This window comes from Gopherus flavomarginatus, chromosome 3 (genome assembly GCF_025201925.1).
Source record: "Gopherus flavomarginatus isolate rGopFla2 chromosome 3, rGopFla2.mat.asm, whole genome shotgun sequence".
In the NCBI taxonomy this organism is placed as follows: Eukaryota; Metazoa; Chordata; order Testudines; family Testudinidae; genus Gopherus; species Gopherus flavomarginatus.
This window is the reverse complement of record NC_066619.1, coordinates 61,476,896-61,500,627: the sequence shown is the minus strand read 5'-3', so window position 1 is coordinate 61,500,627 and position 23,732 is coordinate 61,476,896. Positions and strand designations below refer to the sequence as shown.

Genomic DNA, 23,732 nt, shown 5'->3' with positions numbered 1-23,732 from the left:
AGCAAAACAAAAAGCTGGAGATTCAACTAATGGCAGGTTCCAATTTCTGTTATATGTTTATAAAAGGGAAAAAAAAATTTAATTGTTGAACAAAGCTCCTGTAGCTTGAGTGGGAAGAAACAGGGTTAGGATTCCTGGGCAGACCAACCGTGCTGTCTCCCCCTTTTGGCTGTGAAATGCCTATAGAAAGTAGGAATATATGAAAGTATAAAAAATGATGGATGTCTTTCTTACCTGAGGTATTCATTTGACACAACCCTAAGTGGCCTTCTTTTCTGATAGTTGTGATTTTTGTAATTATTTTACAAGAAAAATAAAACACAAGATTTCTGCTTGGAGGAGCTTATGAATGTAAAATGGTCTAAAAATCAACAGCAGAGAAGTGTGTGGGCCGGAGGGAGAGTTTTGATGGTGACAGAAAGTATGTGCAAGTAAAAAGAAGAGTATGCCAAAACTTGCCGAGGTGAAGATAATAGGAGGAGCTAGAGTTAAAATAATAGCTTTTGAATCTTGTTTTAATAAATAATTTTGTATTGACTGAATTTGTCCACTTTTAATAAGGTGAGATAAATGAGCTTCCAAATTTAGTGTTTCCTTTGTGTACAGTCTTTTATTGAATGTGGTTCATTAATACGCAAAAAACAATACTTTAGCATTTTTATCCAGAGCTTTTATCTAAAGATTCTAAATCAGATTTTGAAAGAACCCTTACACACCTGTATTTATAGTTTAAAGGGCCAAATTTTGATCCTATCGAAGTTAAAAGATGTTTTGTCATTAATTTAAGTGGGACTAATATTTGTCCTAAACTAATATTAAATTTCAGCTTAATTTTTGGAGGGAATTCCAACCCCTTCCCCCCCCACAGTTGCGCCCCCCACAAAAACTATCTATACGATGTTTGGATTTTCCAACTTCCTCCAAAATCCAAATGTGTCTTCTCCACAACAAACTATCTTTCATATAATACCTTCATTCGGAAGGATCCCTAAATGCCTCACAAACTTCTTACTAAAGTGTCAGGCTGTGTCTGCACTAGCATGCAAACTCAGTTAACTGACCGTGTACATGCACATGCATGTTCCCCACATCTGTGGCGAGTGTCCAGAGATGCTGTGCTGGAGGCGCATATAGCGTGTACAAACATATACCTACGTACACACTGCCTCTGTTGTTATGTAACGTTAGCGCTACCATTTCAAGGGCTGTATCCAGAGTTCTGTGCATCACAGGAGACGCTCTAGGAGCTGCTTTGCTGTGTGGTGTTTGGTACTATCTCCCGCCTTCACACATTTGTTAATGGCATTTCCTGCTCACTTCTGCCTCCTGCCAAACTGGATGGGAGACATGGAGTAACTGGATGTTGATCTGGTTCTTCTCCCGCTCCTTATTGAGGGACAAATGTTTATGCAGTGGAGTAGATAATTGTCAAGATGCAGAATGGAACCTGGGTAAACTTTCTGACATGCCAAAGACAATTGACCATGTGAATGAATGACAGTCCTTTCTGGTCTCATCGAACAGATGTGGTAAATGCCAGTATTGCCACAGTATGCCCCGGGTGGATTGTTGCTTCTGATATACGAGATCAGGCACCATGTGATGGAGTCACATCATTTTGGAAATCTGGGATGACCAGAAGTGGCTTCAGAACTTCCAAATGATGAAACAGACTTTCATGGAGCTCTGTGATGATCTTACCATATATCTCCATCACCAGGACACTCAATTCAGGAAAGCCATACTGGTGCAGAAATGGGTATCTATTTCCCTGTGTTAGCTGGCGCCAGCAGATCACTAACCATCAGTTGCAGACCACTGTTAGCATTGTGGTTGTGCAGGTTTACAGGGCAGTTAGCACTGCAATCTGCCCACATGTGGTTGCCATAAGAAAAGTTCCAGAAATAACAGATGTATTTGAGGTTGGGGTTTTTGAACTGTGCAAGGGCATCGATGGCACCGTGTCCCAATACTTTGCCCACCAAAAGGGGTGAGTGAGTATGTGAACTAAAAATGTTACTATTCATTCATTTTGCAAGGTTTTTGTACCACACAGACATATTTATGATTAGGAAACACTGGAAAAGTCCATGAAACTAGGGTGTTGAGGAGATCAGGATTGTACTTTAAGAGAAGAAGAGACTTTATTCCCCAGAAATTATGTGGTTCTTTATGGCATATCTATGCCAATGGTTATTTTGGGGGACCTTGCATACCTGCTTCTAGCTTGGCATGAAACCATACGCTGACATCAATGACCCTGAACAATGGGAATTCAGGTCTGGATGCCAGTGTGGCAAATGCCATTCACATCACCATCACTTGCTGTGCATCACATAACATTTATAAGAGTAAATTGGAGTGGGCACAGAACAGGTCTGGTATACAAACTCTATACAGACAGCTGGATCCAAGCCACATTCACAGTGGTCCTGGTTTCCAGGGACAAGGGAAATCCGGGATGCCATATATGCACACATTTTGGAACAGCAGGGAGGCAGAAGGTGCTGGTGCCAAAGGACATCTTCATGCCCTGTGCACCTGCTGGAAATGCGGATGGGAACATTGGCATTTACTTGTAGGGCTACGTAACAGGGTTTTGTTCCCCTGTCATTAGCCATTTGTTCCTCTGACTATTTGTCCATTACAGACTATTATAATAGGATGCATTAACTGAGTTAACACCTTACATTTGTGCTGTGGAGGGTGGCTGCTGAGTTGTAATGTGGTCACTGTGCAGTGCTTTTGTCTTAAATGTTCACACTTGTTTACAAACCTCTGTTTTTGGAAGCACTCAATTTGTCTTAATGACCTTTTCAACATTTGGTTTGGGTGATGGAGGGGTTCACTCCCCCCGCCATTCGTTGTCAGTGGTGCTAAGCACACTTAACAGCTTTTCTGGAGCAAGTATCAGAGGGGTAGCCGTGGTAGTCTGTATCCACAAAAACAACGAGGAGTCCAGTGGCACCTTAAAGACTAATAGATTTATTTGGGCATAAGCTTTCATGGGTAAAAAACCCACTTCTTCAGATGCACGGAGTGAAAATTACAGATGCAGGCATTATATACTGACATATGAAGAGAAGGGAGTTACCTTACAAGTGGAGAACCGGTGACAGGCTAATTTAGTCAGGGTGGATGTGGTCCACTCCGAATAATTGATGAGGAGGTGTCAATACCAAGAGAGGGAAAACTGCTTTTGTAGTGAGCCAGCCACTCCCAGTCCATATTCAAGCCCAAATTATCAGTGTTAAATTTGCAAATGAATTGTAGCTCTGCAGTTTCTCTTCGAAGTCTGGAGCACTGACCCAAAGATTGAAACTGGTGAAGGTTTTGGGGTGGGAGGGAAGTGGGAAGGATGAGCTGTTTAAACAATGGGTAGTGGCAGATACCTGTATTATTACTTTAACTGTGTTTCATTGTTCTGCATGCAAACTAAGCCACAAAGATGTTAATCTATCCATTTTCTGTGTTGAGTTCTGCTGCTTTTAAAACTATCAGTGCTTTGTAAGCACATAACAATGTACTTTTCCTCATCCCGTTCATGTATCCTTAGGACTTCAGATATTTCTTGACCATGGGGTTGACGGGGGGGGGGGGGGGGGTTAATGGGTGTGGGATGAACAGAAAAGTGTTTGCAGTGTGATGCTACCAGATAGTTACACTATTCCAGTTCATGTGCTGTGAATTGTGGGGCCCCCACACCTGAAAACACTTCATATTCTTCATACTTAGGAGTGAGGGTCCATACACAAATCAAGGAAACTGACATTTGTTAAAATAATATATACAATGTGGAAACTTTTTGTCAAAGGAGAAGTAAATCAAAACACAACGGGATTGAATCTATGAAAAACGGCCAAATGCCAGTGTCTCTGAACCCATCTCCTTGCCCTTGCCTTTCCCCTCTCTCTGATAAGAAAAGAAAATTGTCTTGATCAGCCAGGATGATTCCTATGTGGGATTTAGGGGGCAGGCACTTGGTGAACTTCAGGGACTCCAGTGAGCTAATAATTCCCCTCCTTGACGCTCAGGGGATCTCTGGTGAGAGGTTTGCAGGCTCTTCTGGATTATTGATGGAATTGGGTCCTCTGCCACCACAGCATCCTGGGTGACAGCTGGAGAAGGGTGAGAAGAAGGAGGTGTTGCCAGTTCCTGGAGAGGCATAGTAGCTAGGATAGCAGGCAGACCCCAAATTCATTCAGCCGCCAGTTCTATGAGCCTCTCCATTAGGGCATCTTCTGTTCTCTATGCCATGCCGAGACAAGAGCCACTTCATCAATGTTTTTTCCTGCTGAAAAGCCTGATTTTCTCATACCCTAGGAACTCATACCCTGTTTCCTCCTGTCCATGCCAATAAGCAGCTCCTGCAAGATCTTCTGTCTGTCTGGTGTACTTCTACTGCTCCATCCCCATCCTCAGTGGAATGGTTTCCCTCTCAGGAACCAAAAGTCCTGCCAATTCAAAAAATGAGGATAGCATTATAATTTTTTCCTTTTGATGAAGTCGAGAAATCCCCCCGATATTACATTACTTTGTTGTGGGAGGCCACTATATTGATATTTTTCAGCATTCCAGGAATGCAACAGTTAGCCTGCCTTTGGTTTTCAAACAAAGGAGGAGGAGCAGAAGCTAATAATGGTGAGATATATGTACAATTATTTTTAAAAAATATTGTTTATATTTTCTCAGAAAGGTGAAGTAGGGGGTGGGAGATGCAGTTACTTCCAGAAGGCTATGTTACCAGTTTGCAATTTCTTCTTTAAAAGTTGAACATTTGGAGAACAAAGCTGTTTTCAGGGTACTATAATGGAAAAGAGAAGTGACTTTCCAGTCCTGTAGAGGAGGTCCAGCCATCTATGCCAGAGAGATGTTTCTGCTAATGGTCACCCCTCTACATTTTGCTGAATGAAGGGGTTTGGTCAGCTCTGAAAGTGAACCAAGCAAATTTGTAGTGCAGTTGAACCTTAAGACCCAGCTAGTGTTTCTGATATACCAGAAATTTGCTGAAATATGTGTAGCCTTTAATTTAATTTAAAGTGAATTTAGTGATGTTTTATTATACCACCATGGGTTTGGCTCTGGTTGCTACAGTTTCAGGCTCAATACAGTGGAATTGCCTCTGGTGCTTTTCTCAAATTTGGAGGCTCTAAGAACACACGAAGACCAAAGGTAATGATCACAGACACAGTCAAAGTGCAAAGTCTTATCTGTACTACAAATTCCATTAAAGCAATAAATAAAGTTACAATTACTCATGAATCTAGAAATCCTACAAAAACCTATGCAATACTGGTAATTATAACTGTAGTCACACTTAAATCCTCAATGGTATTCTAGGATCTGGTGGACCTCTCAATAAACTATCATCAGTAGAGGGTTATTTCCTGTTGGGTCTTCCCACTTATAGCAAATCAGGGGACCAACTCTCTTTTATATTGTAATTCTGAATACACTTAAGGTTTTATCCATATGCATGAAGATGTCAACCTTCTTTTCCTTATCTGTACTTTTGCATCCCATGAATACTGAAGTGCCCTGTTTTTCATAGGTTGTTCATAGTTTCTCTTATTCTCATTGTCATTTATGCATACCATCTACCCACAGCATCAAACAGATATTCAAAGATGTTACAATCAGGTGTCTTGTGATCTTGGAAAATACATTGCAGTCTATTGCAATCCACTTTTCCATAACCTCACCTACTGGCACATCTTATGCAGTAAACTTGTGACCTTGCTGGCCTAGGGTTATTCCTTGGTCATTCACTCATGTCAAGCATTCTTAAGCCTATGGCCTAGCCTGGCTAAGCTAAAACCTTACATGTCTCTGCTTGTCAACCTTTCGTTTCAGCCATGCTTTACTAATACCTAATTCACACTCATCATTCCTAAATATTTATCAATCCTATATTTCAATAATCCTACAATTTAAATCTATTTAGCATACATGGATTATATATGAAATAGCATATGAGTTGACCATAACATCACATAATACAATGATAAATGGATGATAAAATGAACTAATTGGCTACATCTGCTTACAGGACTGGGATGCAGTTTGTCTGGAAATTGACTATATTCTCGGCTAGCATATGGAGTTTCCATGGCACAAGCAAAGCAAACCATGAAGACCACTATTCCCCCTCAGCTTCACTAGAAAATCCTGCCCCTGTGCCCGCCTAACAGTGGTGAAATGGACAGGGAAAGAGACACGCCACAACTTTATTTTGTTCCCCAAAGTTTCAGATCAACACCACAACTATCTCACCTTTCTATAGTGAAATGACACCGCACTGTATTTGTCCAACCGCCACACTGGGTCCTTGTCCTACCCCCGTTTTTCCCAGCTTGTTTGGCATGGCTCAATATGTTTGTAAAGGGATGGTAAGATATGGGTGGAGGAAGAAGCATGAAACTGTGTAATCCTCCAAGGAACAAAGATGGCTGTTACTAACTTTTGACAACCAACTACACATTTTTAGCCCCTCCTTTTCTGTGCTCAGCGTGGCCCCCACACCTTTGCTGCCTGTGAATTGGCCGAGAAATGCACAGACACAGGGGCACAGTGATTATTATCAAACAACCTGTTTTATAGCTTCTGGCAAATGCATAACAGTGATTCATGGGAAATAATACAATCATTGATTTATAGCCTCGTCTTGCTTGGGGACCATATAAGGGTTGAAACAGAGCAGGGCTTGGGCTTAAAATCAGGAGAGTAGCATCTGAACAAGAGAAGATATTGGTGTGGGTCCATTATAACTTACCTGCTGTAGCTTGTGGTTCCTCCTCTGGTTCATACACGGGGTTCCTTTGTCAGCTCCCTCAGCTAGCAGTGCCAAATCATGTGCTCCTCGTCTTCCAGGGCATCCTCTGTGCTCCTTGCTGCTTCCTCTCTCTGGCCTTCATCAGCATCCTGTTGGACAGTGAGGCCAGCAGGGTTGAGGAGGCAGTTATGAGCCACTTCAGGCTCTGTATTGGGAGCCCTTGACCGCACCAAGTCCAGCTCATTGTAAAAGGGGGCATCTATGATGATTCCTCCAAAGTGACTATTGGAGACATTTGCCCTTCTGTAAAGGAGCCTCGGGTTCCTGGCACTGGGCCAGAATCTGCTGAGCTGCCCACCTACTCCAGCCTTTGTGATATTTCCAGGTAGAGGTGAATATTCCTGCTACCCCAGGTGGCTGATGGTGTACTCTGACTGTACATTGATCAGCACATGGTGTGGTCGGTAGACCAGGCATCTGCTGTCTGAGCAGGATGCATGTTCACCTGCATTGATCTGTAAAAAGTGTAGTGGAAAGGTATTCTGAGGTGATCAACTCACTACTACCAATGAAAATGGAAGGAGTGGGGGGAGGGACAGGGACCCTTATAGACTGGGTAAGGGTCAGGCAAAAATGGGTACATTGCACTGTAGGACTCGGGGGTGGAGGACTATTGAAATGCATGATCTGGTGCACACCCCTTTGCCCTGTCCACACTGCAAACCGGCACAGGCAGAAAGCTGTGCCACAGCCAAAGACATATACTTACCCATGCCCCTCACGGGTGCTCGCTTACTCACCTTCAGACACAAGTGTCTGGAGTTTAGATGGATGTGTGGACACCTGTACAGTCGCTAGTGTAGATGTATCGTGAAATGCAGCATGAAAGGCAACAGCTAAGCAAACAGCTGGTACGCTTAATAGTGAAGGGGTGGGGGAAACTTTATGTTTGGGCATGAGGCCAAACTGTTTTAGCTATTATTACTATTGTTTATTTTATTACATACACTCAAAATTTTCTAGATGCTTTACAGAACAAATGCAAAAAGACGTGATCTTTACCCTGAGGAGCTTCATCATCAGTAGAAGAGTGAAGGAATTGGTTGACTCACTATTTCTTATCATTGAACCATACATTGTGTTGCCAGTAGAACTAAGATCCTATTATAATAAATGAACTAGACTTAAACTAATTGAAGTAGAACCACCGCTGTGGTTTTGAATGGAGTGTATAGTTTTTAGGTAAATACCAGTGCCATCTAGTGGCTAGATAAAATACTGCAAACAGCGGTATAAAGTAGTTTCACAAAATTCATTTATTAAATTTTTGTGGATATGATTATAAACTTTTTGCAGTTCTTATTTATACAAAAATATAAATTAGAAAATTTGGAAAAGTTCTACATTCTGTGTTAGCGGTTTCTTCTCGCATCTCTGCCAGGGGCAGCTCTAGGAATTTTGCTGCCCTAAGCACGGCAGGCAGGCTGCCTTCCACAGCTTGCCTGCGGGGGGTCCGCTGGTCCTCCGAAGCCCTGGGACCAGCAGACCCTCCGCAGGCAAGCCGCTGAGGGCAGCCTGCCTGCCGCCCTCGCGGCGCCAGCAGAGCGCCCCCCGCGGCTTGCCGCCTCAAGCACACGCTTGGCGTGCTGAGGCCTGGAGCCACCCCGATCTCTTCTAATTGTGGTGTCATTGAAGGTATTGCATTTATTTTAAAACTGTCTTGGATGAAATAGAGCTAAACAAAAGTTTTGTTGCAGACAGTTAACTGATGGAGAATCAGCAAAATTGCAGTCAATTCAGCACCTTTTATGAAATTTAAATTCAGTTTTACAAAAGTAGGTTAAAATTGATTGGCATCTTGGGAGTGTTTACCCAATTTCAATGTTTCCAAGATTTTTACAAAATTGTAAAATTAAATTTTATATTTAAAAAGTACAGGGAAAGAACTGTGGTCTTTCTGCACTTTACCAGTTTGATTTTGTCAGGGCACCATCAAACCAGGAACTTAGAACAGCACAATTGCAACTAAACAGAAATGTAGGTCATACACTAAACTGTATTTATGATTTAAAAGAATTTGAAAATTGCCATTCCTAATGCTTTCTTAGTGTAGGCATTGAAGTCTCTCTTTGACAGTGTATTGAGTACAACTTTGGAAGAAACTGCACGAGAGCTTTGCCAGAATGATTTAATTACAGTTAACAAGGATTGGAGCCTCTCTTAGATGGGCAGTGGGGATAACTGCAGGAAGGGAGTGAGTTTAGAAACTAAACCCATGTGGATGAGGGGATGTGGTGTTGAGAGTGGGATGGGGGAATTTGCTTATTCATGATAGTGGAAGAAAAGCTTCCCAAATTAAAGGTAAAATTCTGGGCACAATAAAATCAGTTGGAGTTCTGCTAGTGACTTCAATGGGACCAGGATTTCACCCTTCATATTTTCCCATTGTTCTAATAACATAGCTTACTGATGTATAAAATAAAATCCTAAAGTAACAAAACAAAGTTATTTTTCCCTCTATCAACTCTATTTTCTTCTCTCCAAAGTTCATATTGTCAGTGAAATTATATTTAATTCATTTTAGGGTGAATTAAATTTCTAACGTACACAGAAGTTATATAATTAAATTGCATCAATGTCTCTCTCTCTCTAACAGGGACCAGTGATCCATATGTCAAGTTTAAAATTGGAGGAAAAGAAGTGTTTAGAAGTAAAACTATACACAAGAACCTCAATCCTGTGTGGGAGGAAAAAGCTTGCATTCTTATTGATCACACTAGGGAACCGTTGTATATAAAGGTGAGCCATTCATTTATTTTACTTCTGTAGAAGTTTTACTAAACAATTCAAGATACTGTTCTTTATCTCTGAAAAAATTATCATGTAATTCTACATTTCATAAAGATACATGGTCAGGTAACTTTTATGCACTAAAGTATTATTGTTTTTTTTAGCAAAACAATGGTATTCATTGTATTTTTATCAAATCAAGTAAACCAATTTTTAAAACTTAAATGCATCTTTTTCATGTCATTTTAGACAATAGTGTGCTAGTGCAGAAAGTGAAACTGATTAAAAAGAAGACGTCTATCTTTCTTATTCAAGTTGAGTGAAATACAAAATTAAGAAATAAAAAATGTAAATAGGGCTTACAAAACTCTTCAATTTTAATAGTCTATTATTAGTAAAGAAAAGGGGACAAAAATTAAATGAGTTTTTATAGATAATGTTTTTAATTTATATTTATGGGAATACCACTATAGGTAGGATAATTTTTACATAAAAAACATTTCTGGCATATTAAAAAACTGTTCCTTGCTGAAGGGTATTTTGAGCCTGATCCTGCCAGGTGCAGAGTTCTCAGCTTCCATTGTTTTTGATATTCATAAATAAATAAGGTGTCTTTTTTTTACGTATGTTTTGCATTGCTTTATATTGTTTTCCTTGGGTGTGAGTGTGCTCAGCGCCTTGCAGGATTGCAATATACCTTGAACCATTCAATCATTACAAATAGAGTGGTTATTTAAAAAAAAAAAAGTTGAAGGGAATCCAAAGTTGAAGGGAAACTGGGATCTGAGGTACCATATTTGTATTTGTATTGAGATCGTGTCAAAGAGCCCCAGGGATGGACCAGGACTCTGTTGTGCTAGGTGCAGTACAAACACAGAGCAAAAAGTCCCTGTGCAAAAGAGCTTACAATGTCTTCCTGGCAATAGGGTCCTTAAGTTTATGTAAGATGCTGGATAAAAAGTCAAGCACAAACTCCATCACCTCTGGGCAGGAGGAAAATCATTTATAAAATCTGCAGTATTGTACCTGCACCAGCACAAACCTAGATCAGTAATACTTAAGATCTCACAGAGATTTTATTAAAAAATAGCAATATTTAGACATCTATAATTGATTTGAAACAACATGATGTTTAATCTCATCATTCTGAATTGAGGACAGTGTACCATAGCTTGTGTTTTGTTCCCCACTTAAAGAGTTGGAAATTGATAACGGTGAAAGTAACTGAACATTTGAGAGACAAGGACCACTCAAACCTTCTTTGAATTTGGCTCTGCACTGGCAGATTCCTTCAGTAATGTGCTGTGTTTTACTCTAATAAAGAAGTGCATCAGTATCAAGCACTGTTGAAATTAATTGTAATTCATTGATGCTCCATTACCACTCTTATTTAGAGACTTGAATGAGCAATCAGGTTTACAGGGAGAAAGAGAGGGAAACAATATAAGTGGGAAACATTTATATAAACTACTGCTTGTTTTGGCCAGTTGTGTGTCAAGAATAACTGCAGTCCCCCACTAAGGTATCAAATTACTACAGTGACTCAAAGGAACAGTAAAAAGCATTTTGATCATTCAGGGGAGGCTGTACTGCTTGATACAATGATGTGTTTGTACTCTGAACAAAACAGCTGAATTTCAAATACTATATCTCGCAGAAAATGATGCACAGCTGCAAAAGTTGATTTTAAAACAAGTTTTCATCTTGATATGTGAGTTAAGAACTTAGTAATTCATCTTCAAGATCTGTATTTTAAGATGTGTATAAAAGTCAGTTGGAATTGAATGTAGATAATCATCCAAGAAATGCATTTTTCTCCAATTTTTTTAAACTCATCCTTTGCCTGTATCTTCATTAGCAGAGTAAATAAACCCATTGTCTTTGTTTTTATAGAGTATATATTGTGAGAAAGGGGAACACTGAGGCTCTTGGTGTTCACATAGGTATGGTTGTTAGCTTTTTCATATTTACTTACCTGTGAGATTTAATTTGAATATATCTGATTAAGAATAACTTTCTCTCTCACTATCCAGGTAATGATTTGTTAGTGAATCAAACAGAGATCATGCAGTTTGTTGCATGTCCTTTACACTGTTCTATATTATCTGATATAATGTTAGTGTTGTGATATTTCAAAGCCTGATTTATGCCATCTTCAGTAGCGGTTCTATTGGAGTTAACATGAGTAAAGGTGGCATCACTGGGCCCTCACTTTTCTAGATTTTTGTTTGTGTAACTCGTAACAGTTTTGTGTTTTCTTTTCTTTTCTTTTCTTTTCTTTTCTTTTTTCGTATTCATATCCTCAACAAGGTCCTTTCCCCGGCTTTTAACATGAGAGAGGATAATTATCCCCACACCATTGGCACTAATATGTACAATGGCCACAGACTCCTCTCCAGGTTTCTGTAAGAGGTTTGTCTAGATCAGGAGTGGCCAAACTTACTCATACAACACATACAACAATCTTCAGAAGTTTGAGAGAGGGGGCACAGTTGCCGGGCTCAGGGTTTCATCCCTGTGGGAGGTGCCTGACAGGCCTCGGGGTTTCAGCCTTGCTCTGCTGAAGCTCTGAGTCCCGGCAGGTGCACTCCACAAGGCTGAAGCCCCGAGGCCCCCCTTCCCACTGGGAAGAAGCCCCTACCCCACCACCTCATTGCAAGGCAGAAGTTCTGATCTTCACCTGTGACTGGAGTCCCAGGGTAGCCAGCTGAGATCACTCAATTAGGGTGAACTGCAAATAAAGGGGCAGGCAATCTCAAAAGCTGGTGGATATTCCAATACTTAGATTTACCAAGTCAGCACAAAACAGCTTCTATAATACCTTACTGGTTACCCAGAAGCCAACACACAGTTCCCTTAAAACAACTCGGCCTTGGGCCTCCACCCAGACAACCAAGTCAAATATGATGAGGATTACTGAAAATCTTATTCATCATATAAAAAAGTCCTACCAATCCCAAAGGATCGGACACATTACTTCCCAGGTTAATGAATATTCCAGAACTTACCCAAATACATGCTTACAGGCAATTCTTATTAACTAAACTAAAATTTATTAAAGAAGAAAAGAGAGTGAGTACTGGTTAAAAGATCAGTATACATCCAGACATAAGTACAATTCTTGAGATTCAGTGTAACTTGTAATGGTTTTTGACATCCAGATTCGTAGCGGAGATGGTGAGCTTTGTAGTTTCAAAGAGTTCTTTCAGAATTGGTTCATAGGTTATAGTCCAATGTTTATATTCCGGGTGTTCCAATTTGGGATTTGAGATCTCAATCTTGGGCTTCAGTGTCCACTGCCTGAAGCATTAAGTAGATCTGAGATAAAAAGAATTGGGACCCAAGGCATCTTTATACAGTTAGGAGTCCTTAGGCAAGCAATAGGCAATCGTGGATACTTTGATGTAAACCTATTTCCTAAGCATCATTGGAAATTAGCTACCCAAATTAACACAAGGCAATTCATCCATTAGGCAATCTATCACAAACTTTAAAGAGACATATAGACAGTGACATTATTTCACCCAAGATTCATCTAGATGTTAATATTCCCTTTTGATCTTTAAATCAGCTATAGTGACAGACAGAAACAGTGTGTTTACATGGCTAACATTTGACAAGATATGGGTACATACATACAATTAGTATCGCCTCCAATTTCTAACAATATAGGTTTGCATTTCAGAGTTCTAGCCTATCTACCATGGAATGGCCCTAATTACTGGTTACATACTCTTCTAAACACGTCTCTAATGGTTGGCTTTGAGTCATTTAGCCTGTAAGCTGCTTAACCATTTCTGGCCACGTGTCACACTTTGTAAAGGATTCCTTGCTTTTATATAACAATGGTAGCAACAATGGTTTGCATGGTCATACTTAAATCCGATAACATCAACCTCCCCCCTGCCCCCCGTCTAGTAGGTGGAGAATGGGGAGGGGAGCTCTGCGAGCTGCACTTTAACTGTAAAAGAGCTGCATATGGCTCATGAGCCACAGTTTGGCCACCCTGGTTTAGATGCTTCATGAGATCTGTCATCCTCTCGTGGTAGACAGGTCGGCTAACAGCCACCACATACTGATTTATTAATTTTTCTAGTGATAAAAATCCCCATATGTAAATTTCCTAATTGCTTAATTTAGATTGTAATTCCTTTTTAAAGAAAATTCTATAAAGCACCTTGCAAAATTATACTGCTTGCGGTGTATTATCAGTACTAATACTTCCACCACAGTCCATTTGCTTCTGACAACTATATCTCAGCTCTCCAGCCTGTGCTTTATAGAATTACTCAATGCAACAATTTAGGTATAATTCATAACCTGGATGCTTAATCTGCGGGTTTTTTTTTAAATCTCTTGCATCTGTTTTTCCTCTTCAGTCTCAATGGATTTGTTATAAAATGGCTTGTTCTGTCATAGAAGGTTGATATTATTAATTTTATGCAGTCCAGATCTGATAGTTCCTTGGACATTTCCAGAAATAGGCACATTGAACTTTAAATGAGCAGCTTCAAATTTTAATTTACTTACCTCAGATAGGCATGAACCCTATGGTAATCCTGCTTTAACAGGATGAAAATCCACTCTGAGAAATGGACACTTAAGAAACATTTATTAATTAAGGAAGTTTCAAAAAAAGTTTTCTAATACTGGAAATACTTTCTTCTCTTGTATGTCTTAGGTCTTTGATTATGATTTTGGATTTCAGGATGACTTTATTGGCTCAGCTTTTATGGATCTCACGTCACTAGAATTAAACAGGTATGATGTAGGTGTGAAAGTCCATGGAGTCATATATGCACAGTCCTTGAGGTGTCAACTAATCTCATCCGTGTGGCATTACAAATAGAATTTTCAAGATGCTTAAAAATAACTAGCTGCCACTTCAGCTAACAGGGAAAGGACACATAGCCTTGGAGCATTGCTGTAACATTAATGTTAATAATACTGTGTTAAGTCATCATACATAACACTTGCTGCAGTATCTACAGATGGCTTAGGAGACAGCCATTTTATTTCTGTTCCCATGGTTTTTGTTCTGAGCTGTACCACATCTTGTTCTTAAATTTAGTTTTCTTCTGATTGAATTGCTTCAGTATATACAAGCTGCTTGGAAAGTGTGAAATTGTCAGGAAGGGCAGTTGGGACCAAGGGTTTGAGCAAGGTCAAATCTGAGGCTGAGAGTAGCAGAGGAATTCATAATCAAGTTCCAGGCTGGGGTTGATACCAAGGATCAGAGTCTGAGTCAGGTTTCAACGGCTGGGTCAGGAGGAAAGGTCCAAATGAAGCTGAGGTTGAAGCCAGGACTTCAAGAACATGAATGGAATGATTGTGGCAGCTACAGGAGATGTGTGCTGTTGCCAGGACACTTCCTGGAACAGCTCTTGGATTTATATACAGCAGGGAGCTAATCAGTAGCAGTGAGGCTGCTGCCTTGCAGACCTCTTGAGGCAGGACTTCCCATGATCTGTGTCCACAGCAAGTCATGGATAGTGGTGCATGAGCTGGTTATAGCTGCTGCTGGGTAGCAGTATGGAGACGTTCACTGCCTGGCAGCTCAGCAGATCTAGGTTTGAGACATGCTGGCTCTTACAAAAATGTATTTAGATGTCTGTCCTTAAGAATAGAAATAAACTAAAATTCATTAAAGTAATTGATCTGTAAAAATTATTTTCTAAGTTGTTTCATATAAAATGTGGATTCTGTTGAGCCTGATGCTTCAGAAACATCATTAAACTGGTGCTCAAAATTCAGAATAAATGTTTGTCTTTTGGTCTGCTAGGTCAACAGATATCACCTTGTCTTTGAAGGATCCTCACTACCCTGACCATGATCTGGGTTCTATATTATTATCAGTTCTACTGACTCCCAAGGAAGGACAGAGAGAAGTGGTAAGTTTAAAAGTTTCAACAAGTAAGTATTAACCTGTTTTTGCGTACAGAACATAGATGATATGGTCCTTCCATGGTCATATGAGTAGTAGCATAAGAAGAGGAGACTGCAATCTTGAAACAAATTTGTTATAAGTAGACACTATTGATCAGTGTTTATCATGCATTTGAGAAAAGTGTCATACTTCATATCAGATCCTCTGGTGAAAACAGTGAGGGATCTGGGTGGAACATAAATGTACAACAGTCTCAAACAAAATTCCAGGTGAATATTAGTAATTAATATGGAAGTGCACTGATGAACCATTTTCTTATTAAAGAATTTTGGACCTAGTGCGTCAACATTTCAGAGATATTCCAGTGTTGGAATGAAGAGGGAAACTTGTAATAATTAGAATTTCTGCTTCTTGGCATTTAATGGTGAAAACACTGGATATTTTTTGATGTCTTAGTAAAGTGCCATAAATAAAATAACCCTTTTTTTTCTACACTTAATGTAATTTACTTATCCATCATGGCATGTAAAACACAAGGGCATGGCACAAAAATGATGGTCAAGAACAAGGATTCAGAGATTGGGAGCAGCACAAAAATAAATACATTAAATAACTTAAACAAGCATTTTTTTGGTCAGGATGGATTTTCACTGTCAAGCTTATACCAGGTAGCTATTTGCTTCAAGAAAGAATTTGTGAAATTTGCAACATATTAAACCCGATTCACAACTTCATAAACTAGTTCTCTCTCATTTTCAGTTAAAATATATAAAGAGATACAATTTTATTTAGTTTCCAGTACAGAACATGGATGTAACTATAGCTTTTAAAAATATGAGAAAGTTATGTAATGAAAAATTAACATGTATATTGTGTCAATTTTTATTCCTGAGCATATTTGCTTTTATTTATTTATGCTGACTGCAAAGCTATCACTTTTCATTCAAAGGATGACGTTTCATAGAATCCGAGAGGATACAGCAGTAACAACAAAATGAGCACTTTAAAACGCTGGAAAATGTTGACATTATGTGGGCATTTTGGCCATTAGATACAGAAAACTTGAGCTTTCCTACAAGATTTGCCAATTTTTTATTTTTTGTGGACCCCTTTATTATTACCTCTGTCATTAAATTTGATCTTTTGTGTAAAATTTCTGAAAGTGTATGTCGTATTGAGTTTCGAGTCTAAGACACGTAGGTGATTTTGAAAATGTTATTCCAAATGCCAATATAATGTACATTTAGCATTTAGTTTGGATCTTTTCTCCTGTTGACTTTTGAGTTACAAGCACTGCTGGCCAATTTCCATTAGAAATTTAACTAAATTAGAAATGTAGAAATTAATTACAGTTTGAACAGTGCCTGTAAAATAACATGGATTCTCTTTCCTATAACACATATTTTTACACCCACAGGGGCAGAAAATTGTTGTAATCTCATGAAGGACTCAAATTAATGGGAAACCTTAGTCTATTCCCTAGAATTTCACAAAGGAAGTGGAGAGAATCCTTTCTGGAAAGCAGCATCAGCCCCTTGACAAGTTAGATAGTGAGATGAGTTTTAAGGCCCACTGTATGATGGTAAATCCTCCCCACTGCCTTTTCCATTCACCCTCTCAGTGGGCCACATAAGAACATACCCAGTGGTTCATGGAATTTGGGTTGACATATTTGTCTTTGTTCTGAATTATAAATATATTTTATGTGTGTCAAAACCTAGTCCCAGATTTGGACCTTAGCGTCCAAAATATGGGGGTTAGCATGAAAACCTCCAAGCTTAGTTACCAGCTTGGACCTGGTACTGCTGCCACCACCCAAAAATCTAGAGTGTTTTGGGGCACTCTGGTCCCCCCCCAAAAACCTTCCCTGGGGACCCCAAGACCCAAACCCTTGAGTCTCACAACAAAGGGAAAGAAATCTTTTCCCTTCCCCCCTCCAGGTGCTCCTGGAGAGATACACAGAAGCAACCTCCGTGAATCTAAGCAGAGGGACTCCACCCTCCCCGTTCCCAGTCCTGGAGAACAGAATTACCGAGAGTTAATCTCTCTTTCCCCCCTCACCCAGAGGGTATGCAAAGTCAGGCGAATAAATTTAACACACCCAGATCTCCCTCTGACTTCTTCCTCCCACCAATTCCCTGGTGAGCTGCAGACCCAACCCCCTGGAATTTCCCACTAAAGAAAAACTCCAACAGGTCTTAAAAAGAAAGCTTTATGTAAAAAGAAAGAAAAATACATAAAAATGGTCTCTCTATATTAAGGTGACAAATACAGGGTCAATTGCTTAAAAGAATATTGAATAAACAGCCTTATTCAAAAAGAATACAAATCAAAGCACTCCAGCAACTATATTAATGTAAATACCAAAGAAAAGAAACCATATAACTCACTATTTGATCTCTTTGTCCTTACAACTTGGAAACAGAAGATTAGAAAACAGAAATCACTTCTCAAAGCTGAAAGAAAAGCAAGCAGACAGACAAAGACTCAGACACAAACTTTCCTCCACCCAGAGTTGAAAAAATCCGGTTTCCTGATTGGTCCTCTGGTCAGGTGCTTCAGGTGAAAGAGACATTAACCCTTAGCTATCTGTTTATGACAATGTGAAATAGATTTCAAGAAATATTTAGTACTCATTCCTAAACACCAAAATTGAAACAATCCTTTTAATCTTCTGGGTGTTGTGACAGACCCAGACCAGTGGGGTACAGGAGTCTGGCAGAGGGCAAATATACTGGTCACTGGATGAGTAGTTTTCTGTTCCCTGAGTGACCAGAGCAGGGACTGCACTAGAGTAATCAGGAACCTGCTAGAACCAATTAAGGCAGACAGGCTGATTAGAACACTTGCAGCCAATCAAGGCAGGCTAATCAGGGCACCTGGGTTTAAAAAGGAGCTCGCTCCAGTCAGGTGAGGAGGAGCCAGAGGAGAGGAAGTGCCTGTGAGGAGCTGGGAGTAAGAGGCACAAGGAGCTGAGAGTGAGAGGCTGTGCTGCTGGAGGACTAAGGAGTACAAGTGTTATCAGACACCAGGAGGAAGGTCCTGTGGTGAGGATAAAGAAGGTGTTTGGAGGAGGCCATGGGGAAGTAGCCCAGGGAGTTGTAGCTGTTATGCAGCTGTTACAAGAGGCACTATAGACAGCTGCAATCCACAGGGCCCTGGACTGGAACCCGGAGTAGAGGGTGGGCCTGGGTTCCCCCCAAACCTCCCAACTCCTGATCAGACACAGGAGGAGTTGATCCAGACTGTGGGGAAGATCACTGAGGTGAGCAAATCTGCCAATAAGTGCAGGACCCACCAAGGTAGAGGAGGAACTTTTTCAGTGTTCAATAGGGAGTGTAAAATCTGCTCACCACAGCCAACAATCAAACATAAAAAGTCTTACTACCTGAAGCAACCATCAGAGGTCAAGTAAACCAAGCTAAGTGATTAAGTAGGTAGGAGAACAGAAAAAAAAGTTTGTCTCCATGGTCTTCTGCAGGCTGTATTTTACCCTATTTAATACAGGATTGTAGTAAGTAGTACATAGTCTTGCTGGAGCGTCATACAACTACTATCTACTTACAAGATGAGGAAGGCTGTGGAGGACTGAAACACTGTTTTTCATTTTTCCTTCAGCTATAATTAAACCACCAGTACATGAATGTGTATGCCTGGTACCTGGAATGCTGTAGAGTTAGAATTCTGAAAACAATTCTCCCACCATTAAGCACCCTCATGATATTCTGTAAGAGTTGTCTGAAAAAAGGACACACCTATTGTGTGCACATTCAAAAAATGAAAATGCATTGTCTCTTTTAAACAATTGCTTCATCCATTTTGCTCAGCACAATATCCTACAAATGTGCATCATGACAACTATTTCTGATAATAAATTGTAAAACATATCTGAGATTAAAATTTGTCATTAAAGCAGGTATTACTGAGCTATTTGGCAACAACCCTGTTGCTCAAAGTTTAACAGTCAGAAGAAGGAAAACTTCTGATGTAGAAAGTAACATTCTACAATTTTTTTTTATTTTTACACACATACTCAAACACAGACATATATTGTGCTAGTCACTATTCAGAAAGAATAACCATCCATTACACAGTGAAATCTAAATATTCTGAATATCATCTCATGACAGCATGGCGTCTTCATTCCTGCCCCTCAACAGGATTTTTACCTTATGGGATAGAAATTGAATGTGAGAAGGGACAGGAGTGCATAGGTTGGCTAGCTAGCAGCCTCTTCCAGATTCAGTGGATTATGATGGTAGCAAAGAGAAGACATGCTGTTATATTAGATCTTCAACTCCATTTACTTTCTATATATTATTTTAGCAAAAGGTACAATTTTGTTCTTCCATTCAAACTGTGATCGTTTGGTACCTCCCATTTTGAAGAGGTCTGCGACCTTCATTATTCTATTGTAATATGAGGATGGAATTTCTTTTTTAAAAATAGCATGCCAAGCTATGCATATTGGAGTAAAGTTCTGGCAAAGTTCGATTAAAAGAGTTTGTGTCACCATGAGGGAAAGAGGACTTACCAACTTAACGCTGAGTTGGTTCGTAAGAATGCATCAATTATTTAAAGATTCAAGATGCAATGGATCTTGCGTTCAGCTTCTCTGTTATTTACTTATTTATTTTATGTACACATAGAGATTTAAAAAACTTATTTCATTCCAATTAAATCATCATCCTAAGGTGTTCTTTTAAAAGGTCTTGTAATAATGAGGGTAGTTTTCAGGGAATTAAATGTAGATGAGATTCACGAGACAATTAATTATATTAGAGATATAAAGCAAAACCTTTTCCTTAGTTACTCCTATGCATCTTCATAGGCAAGATGTGGTCCTTGTAAAATAATTATTCAAATAACATATATGGTCCCAGAGTAAGTAATGAGAGCAGATGGTCTGTAGTGTTTGAGTAAATAATTTTCCTTTATACTCTACCATCTGTATAGGTACAGTATACCTATTAAAGTGTACTTTGGAATAGGACTGAAATCTTTGGAGCATCTCCAAACGTGTTCTAATAGCTATAAATACTGGAGTTAGAAGTATTGTGTTTTAGAAACATGTTCAGAAACATCCTTAGGTTCCATGGGTAAAGTATCCCTATGCTACTGACCTGAAGGATAGTGCACTAGGAGCTCTGCAACTTTTACATCATCATTCAGCAGTGGAGATTAGTCTTGGTACTCATGCCTCCTGCATGGATTCTGTTCCTCTCTTCAGCCTCTCCCGAACAGACATTGCCAGTAATTATGAACCTTTGAACTATAATGTTGTTTGATGCATTTGTGATGCAGATTACAAAGCTTGATATGATCTTTTGCTCCCCAAACCAGAAGGATTTGGAGTATCATGGCGGCTAAATATTTTAACCATAGTGTGTTGAAAGAAGATAAGGCTTCAAGTGTTTACTCTTGATAGACCATCAAAAGTTATGTGACTGAATAGTGGATGGAGCCACATCCTTTTATCCCATTTGTGAAATATTAAGGTGTTTTGGTTCTATGTTGTAGGGAAACACAGTCGGTTTAGAGTTAGTCCTGGAGGTGGTGAAAATATTTTTAAGCATGTTGTATATTCTTATCTGTGCAAACAGATGTGTGATACAAATGTGGAACACTGAAAACATCAAACAGTATTGATTCAAGAATAGTAGGTGTTTGATTTTAGGGTGCCTAGCCTTTGTAGCTTAGAAATACCCAAAAGAGAGGTGAGTGACACCCAGTCTTGCACGTACTCGCTCTTCTCTCCAGTTTCTCTGGTTTATCTACCTGAGAGAAGTTCTGATGGGATGCAATGTCAAAAATACTGGCTGGTGAGAGGCTCTTCTTTCTGATCTGCAGCTGATGTATCCAGTTTCCTCACATAAAAAATTGTTACTTTCTAAAATACAGAAAATCTGCGAAAGCATGTTAGGTACTGGGAAGAGTGAGATGCTATAAACTGTGTAAAGTTATGCTAAATATTCTAAATTTCCAATATTTCTTCTAAGAGAAAAAAGAGACCTTAGCTTAAAAGAAATTCAGTACAATATTGGTATAAGTACATTCACAATGTATTATTAAAATATCATGAATAAAAATTGTAGTTCTATAGTTTTAGGGCCATTTTAACTATAAAAGCTATTTTTCTTGAGTTGCTTTCCAGAAGTGGATGCTAAATATATATTAGTTGCAGTAGCACTAGTTCCAACAATTCTAAATCAGAAAATCTTGTGTATTTATTGTGTGGTGCTAACACTGTCCTTTGCTTCCATGAATAATGCAGTTTGAATCATTTGTCATTGTGTAGTCTGGCAGTTTGGATAATCATTGCAAGCAAAAGAAGAGTTGAGAAAAGTAAAATATGAGAAGCACTAGAAAAATGCTATTTCTAATTACCAAAATTAAGCAGTACTGTATGAATGATTTTAGATTTTAAAAAATCTAATTAGAAAAAATGAGGCCTACAATTAGCTTTAAAATTATCTGAGTCATGTAAGAATAAAGCTTGTTTGTTTATTTAACTCACTGTATTTGTTTATGATAAATATTTGTTTTGTAAAGTGTAATGTAAAGCATGGCTATATATAATTTACAACTGCATGCATACTGATCTGAAAAGCATATTGGTGTCGCTCTTGTAAACTTGTGTCCTTTATTATGGTCATTTGTGCTATTATGCATGTGTGAGATTTTTTCTAGCAAAGTTCAATGCACAGATTTCATCACTGGAGAACTTACAAAGTAACTGTAAGTTTGTTTGAGCTGCATGTTCCTTTCTGTCTTCTAGAACTATAAACTGCTTGGCTAATGTTGGAAGATTAAAAATAAAATAAAAGCTAAAAATTCTCAAATATACGATTGTTAAAAGGCTGTTACTGATGAATGCAAATACAGTCTATCTTACTGATTTATTTCTGAAGTGGTTTATCCCAAATGATGCATAATCTTAGTTTGATTTTAGAAAAAATATACCCATTGTTAAAATGCAGCTGATTTGTTTGTTCACTTGAATTCTATTATGTTTTACCTCTGTAATATTTATGTATCTGTCTAAAGGTTAATAATATCACAGAAAAAGACAATGAAAGAGTGGAATGGATTCAGGTCATGGAATGTTTTCAAATGATACCATTTCCTGCAGCTCATCTATCAGTCTGTTTTGTTTTATGCATTTATTTTATTGACTTCTAAGAAAAGTTGATCAGATTGTTATTACTACAACTTTAAACTTGTACTGCAACAGCCTATGTTTTAATATTGATAAGCTTAAATGTACAATTATGCGTTTCTGTAGCTAGAATATAAAATACATTTCTCAGAGATTAAATAGTATAGATTTCTATCTGATTTAGACTTGGGGCCCAATTCTCTCCTCATTTAGAATGTGATCCAAAACACACTGTATTGAGTATGTGGCAGTGTGGAACACTGAATAGGACTCAGGAGATCTTAGTTCTAGTCTTGGCTCTGCAATTGACTCAGAGTGTGACCTTACTCAAGTTACTTAACTTCTCTGTGCCTCAGTTTTCCTGTTTGTAAAAATAAAGATAATAATACTTACCCAACATTGTAAAGCCCTTTGACATCTGTGGATGAAAAGTACTTGCTGAGATTTGAGTATTATTTATTGAGGACAGAATTTGGCCCTTTAGGCTTAAACTATCTTTAGCAGCTTAAATAAATACACATGGGTTAACCAGTTTTCTTCCAATTTTCCAGTTAAACAAGGTTTTATTTTTGATATGGAAAAGTCTCATCATTTATTTTAAGATTATCAATAACATGCATCTTTCTCCTCCTCCACCCTTTTTCCTCCATGCAGTATTTTTATTTCCTGTCAGTGAAATCTCATATTTTAAATCTCTTTTCTGGCCACCTGAAAAAGAAAGTGACTAAAATTAAGCATAGTGCACGATTTGCTTATTTTGCAAGGGACAAAAAGTTCAGTGAACTTAATGCCATTTTATTTATTCACACTAAATGAAAACTTACATTGCTAAAATAACATTAACCTTTTTATGAATATAAGGTGCACAACTTAATTGCTCAAATAAAATGCTTGATGTGGCTGTTGGAACTCAGCTAAATTGTCCCCCTGCATCTATCCTGTTCAGTGATTTAAGAATTTGTGTCCGCCCTCAGAAACGACAGCGAATGATTTCTGGGATTGCTAAATTTTGACCAATTATTCAGGGAATATCATGTGGGCCCATTTGTTTAAAAATGAGTCAGAACAAATATCATAATTTTGTAAGATTAATGCCAGAAAGTGTAGTGTGCCAATAATAAAAA

The 23,732-nt window shown here is 38.8% G+C and overlaps 1 protein-coding gene across 5 annotated transcripts in view; it reads left to right on the top strand.

Annotated features, from left to right (window-relative positions):
* MCTP1 (multiple C2 and transmembrane domain containing 1) overlaps positions 1–23,732 on the top strand; it is a 543,194-nt gene that overhangs the window by 218,057 nt on the left and 301,405 nt on the right. For all 5 annotated transcript variants that reach the window (XM_050943873.1, XM_050943875.1, XM_050943872.1 and 2 more), the window contains exons 3-5: positions 9,429–9,571; positions 14,244–14,323; positions 15,345–15,453. In XM_050943873.1, coding sequence (XP_050799830.1) covers positions 9,429–9,571; positions 14,244–14,323; positions 15,345–15,453 — 332 coding nt within the window. The remainder of the gene's footprint in view (positions 1–9,428; positions 9,572–14,243; positions 14,324–15,344; positions 15,454–23,732) is intronic.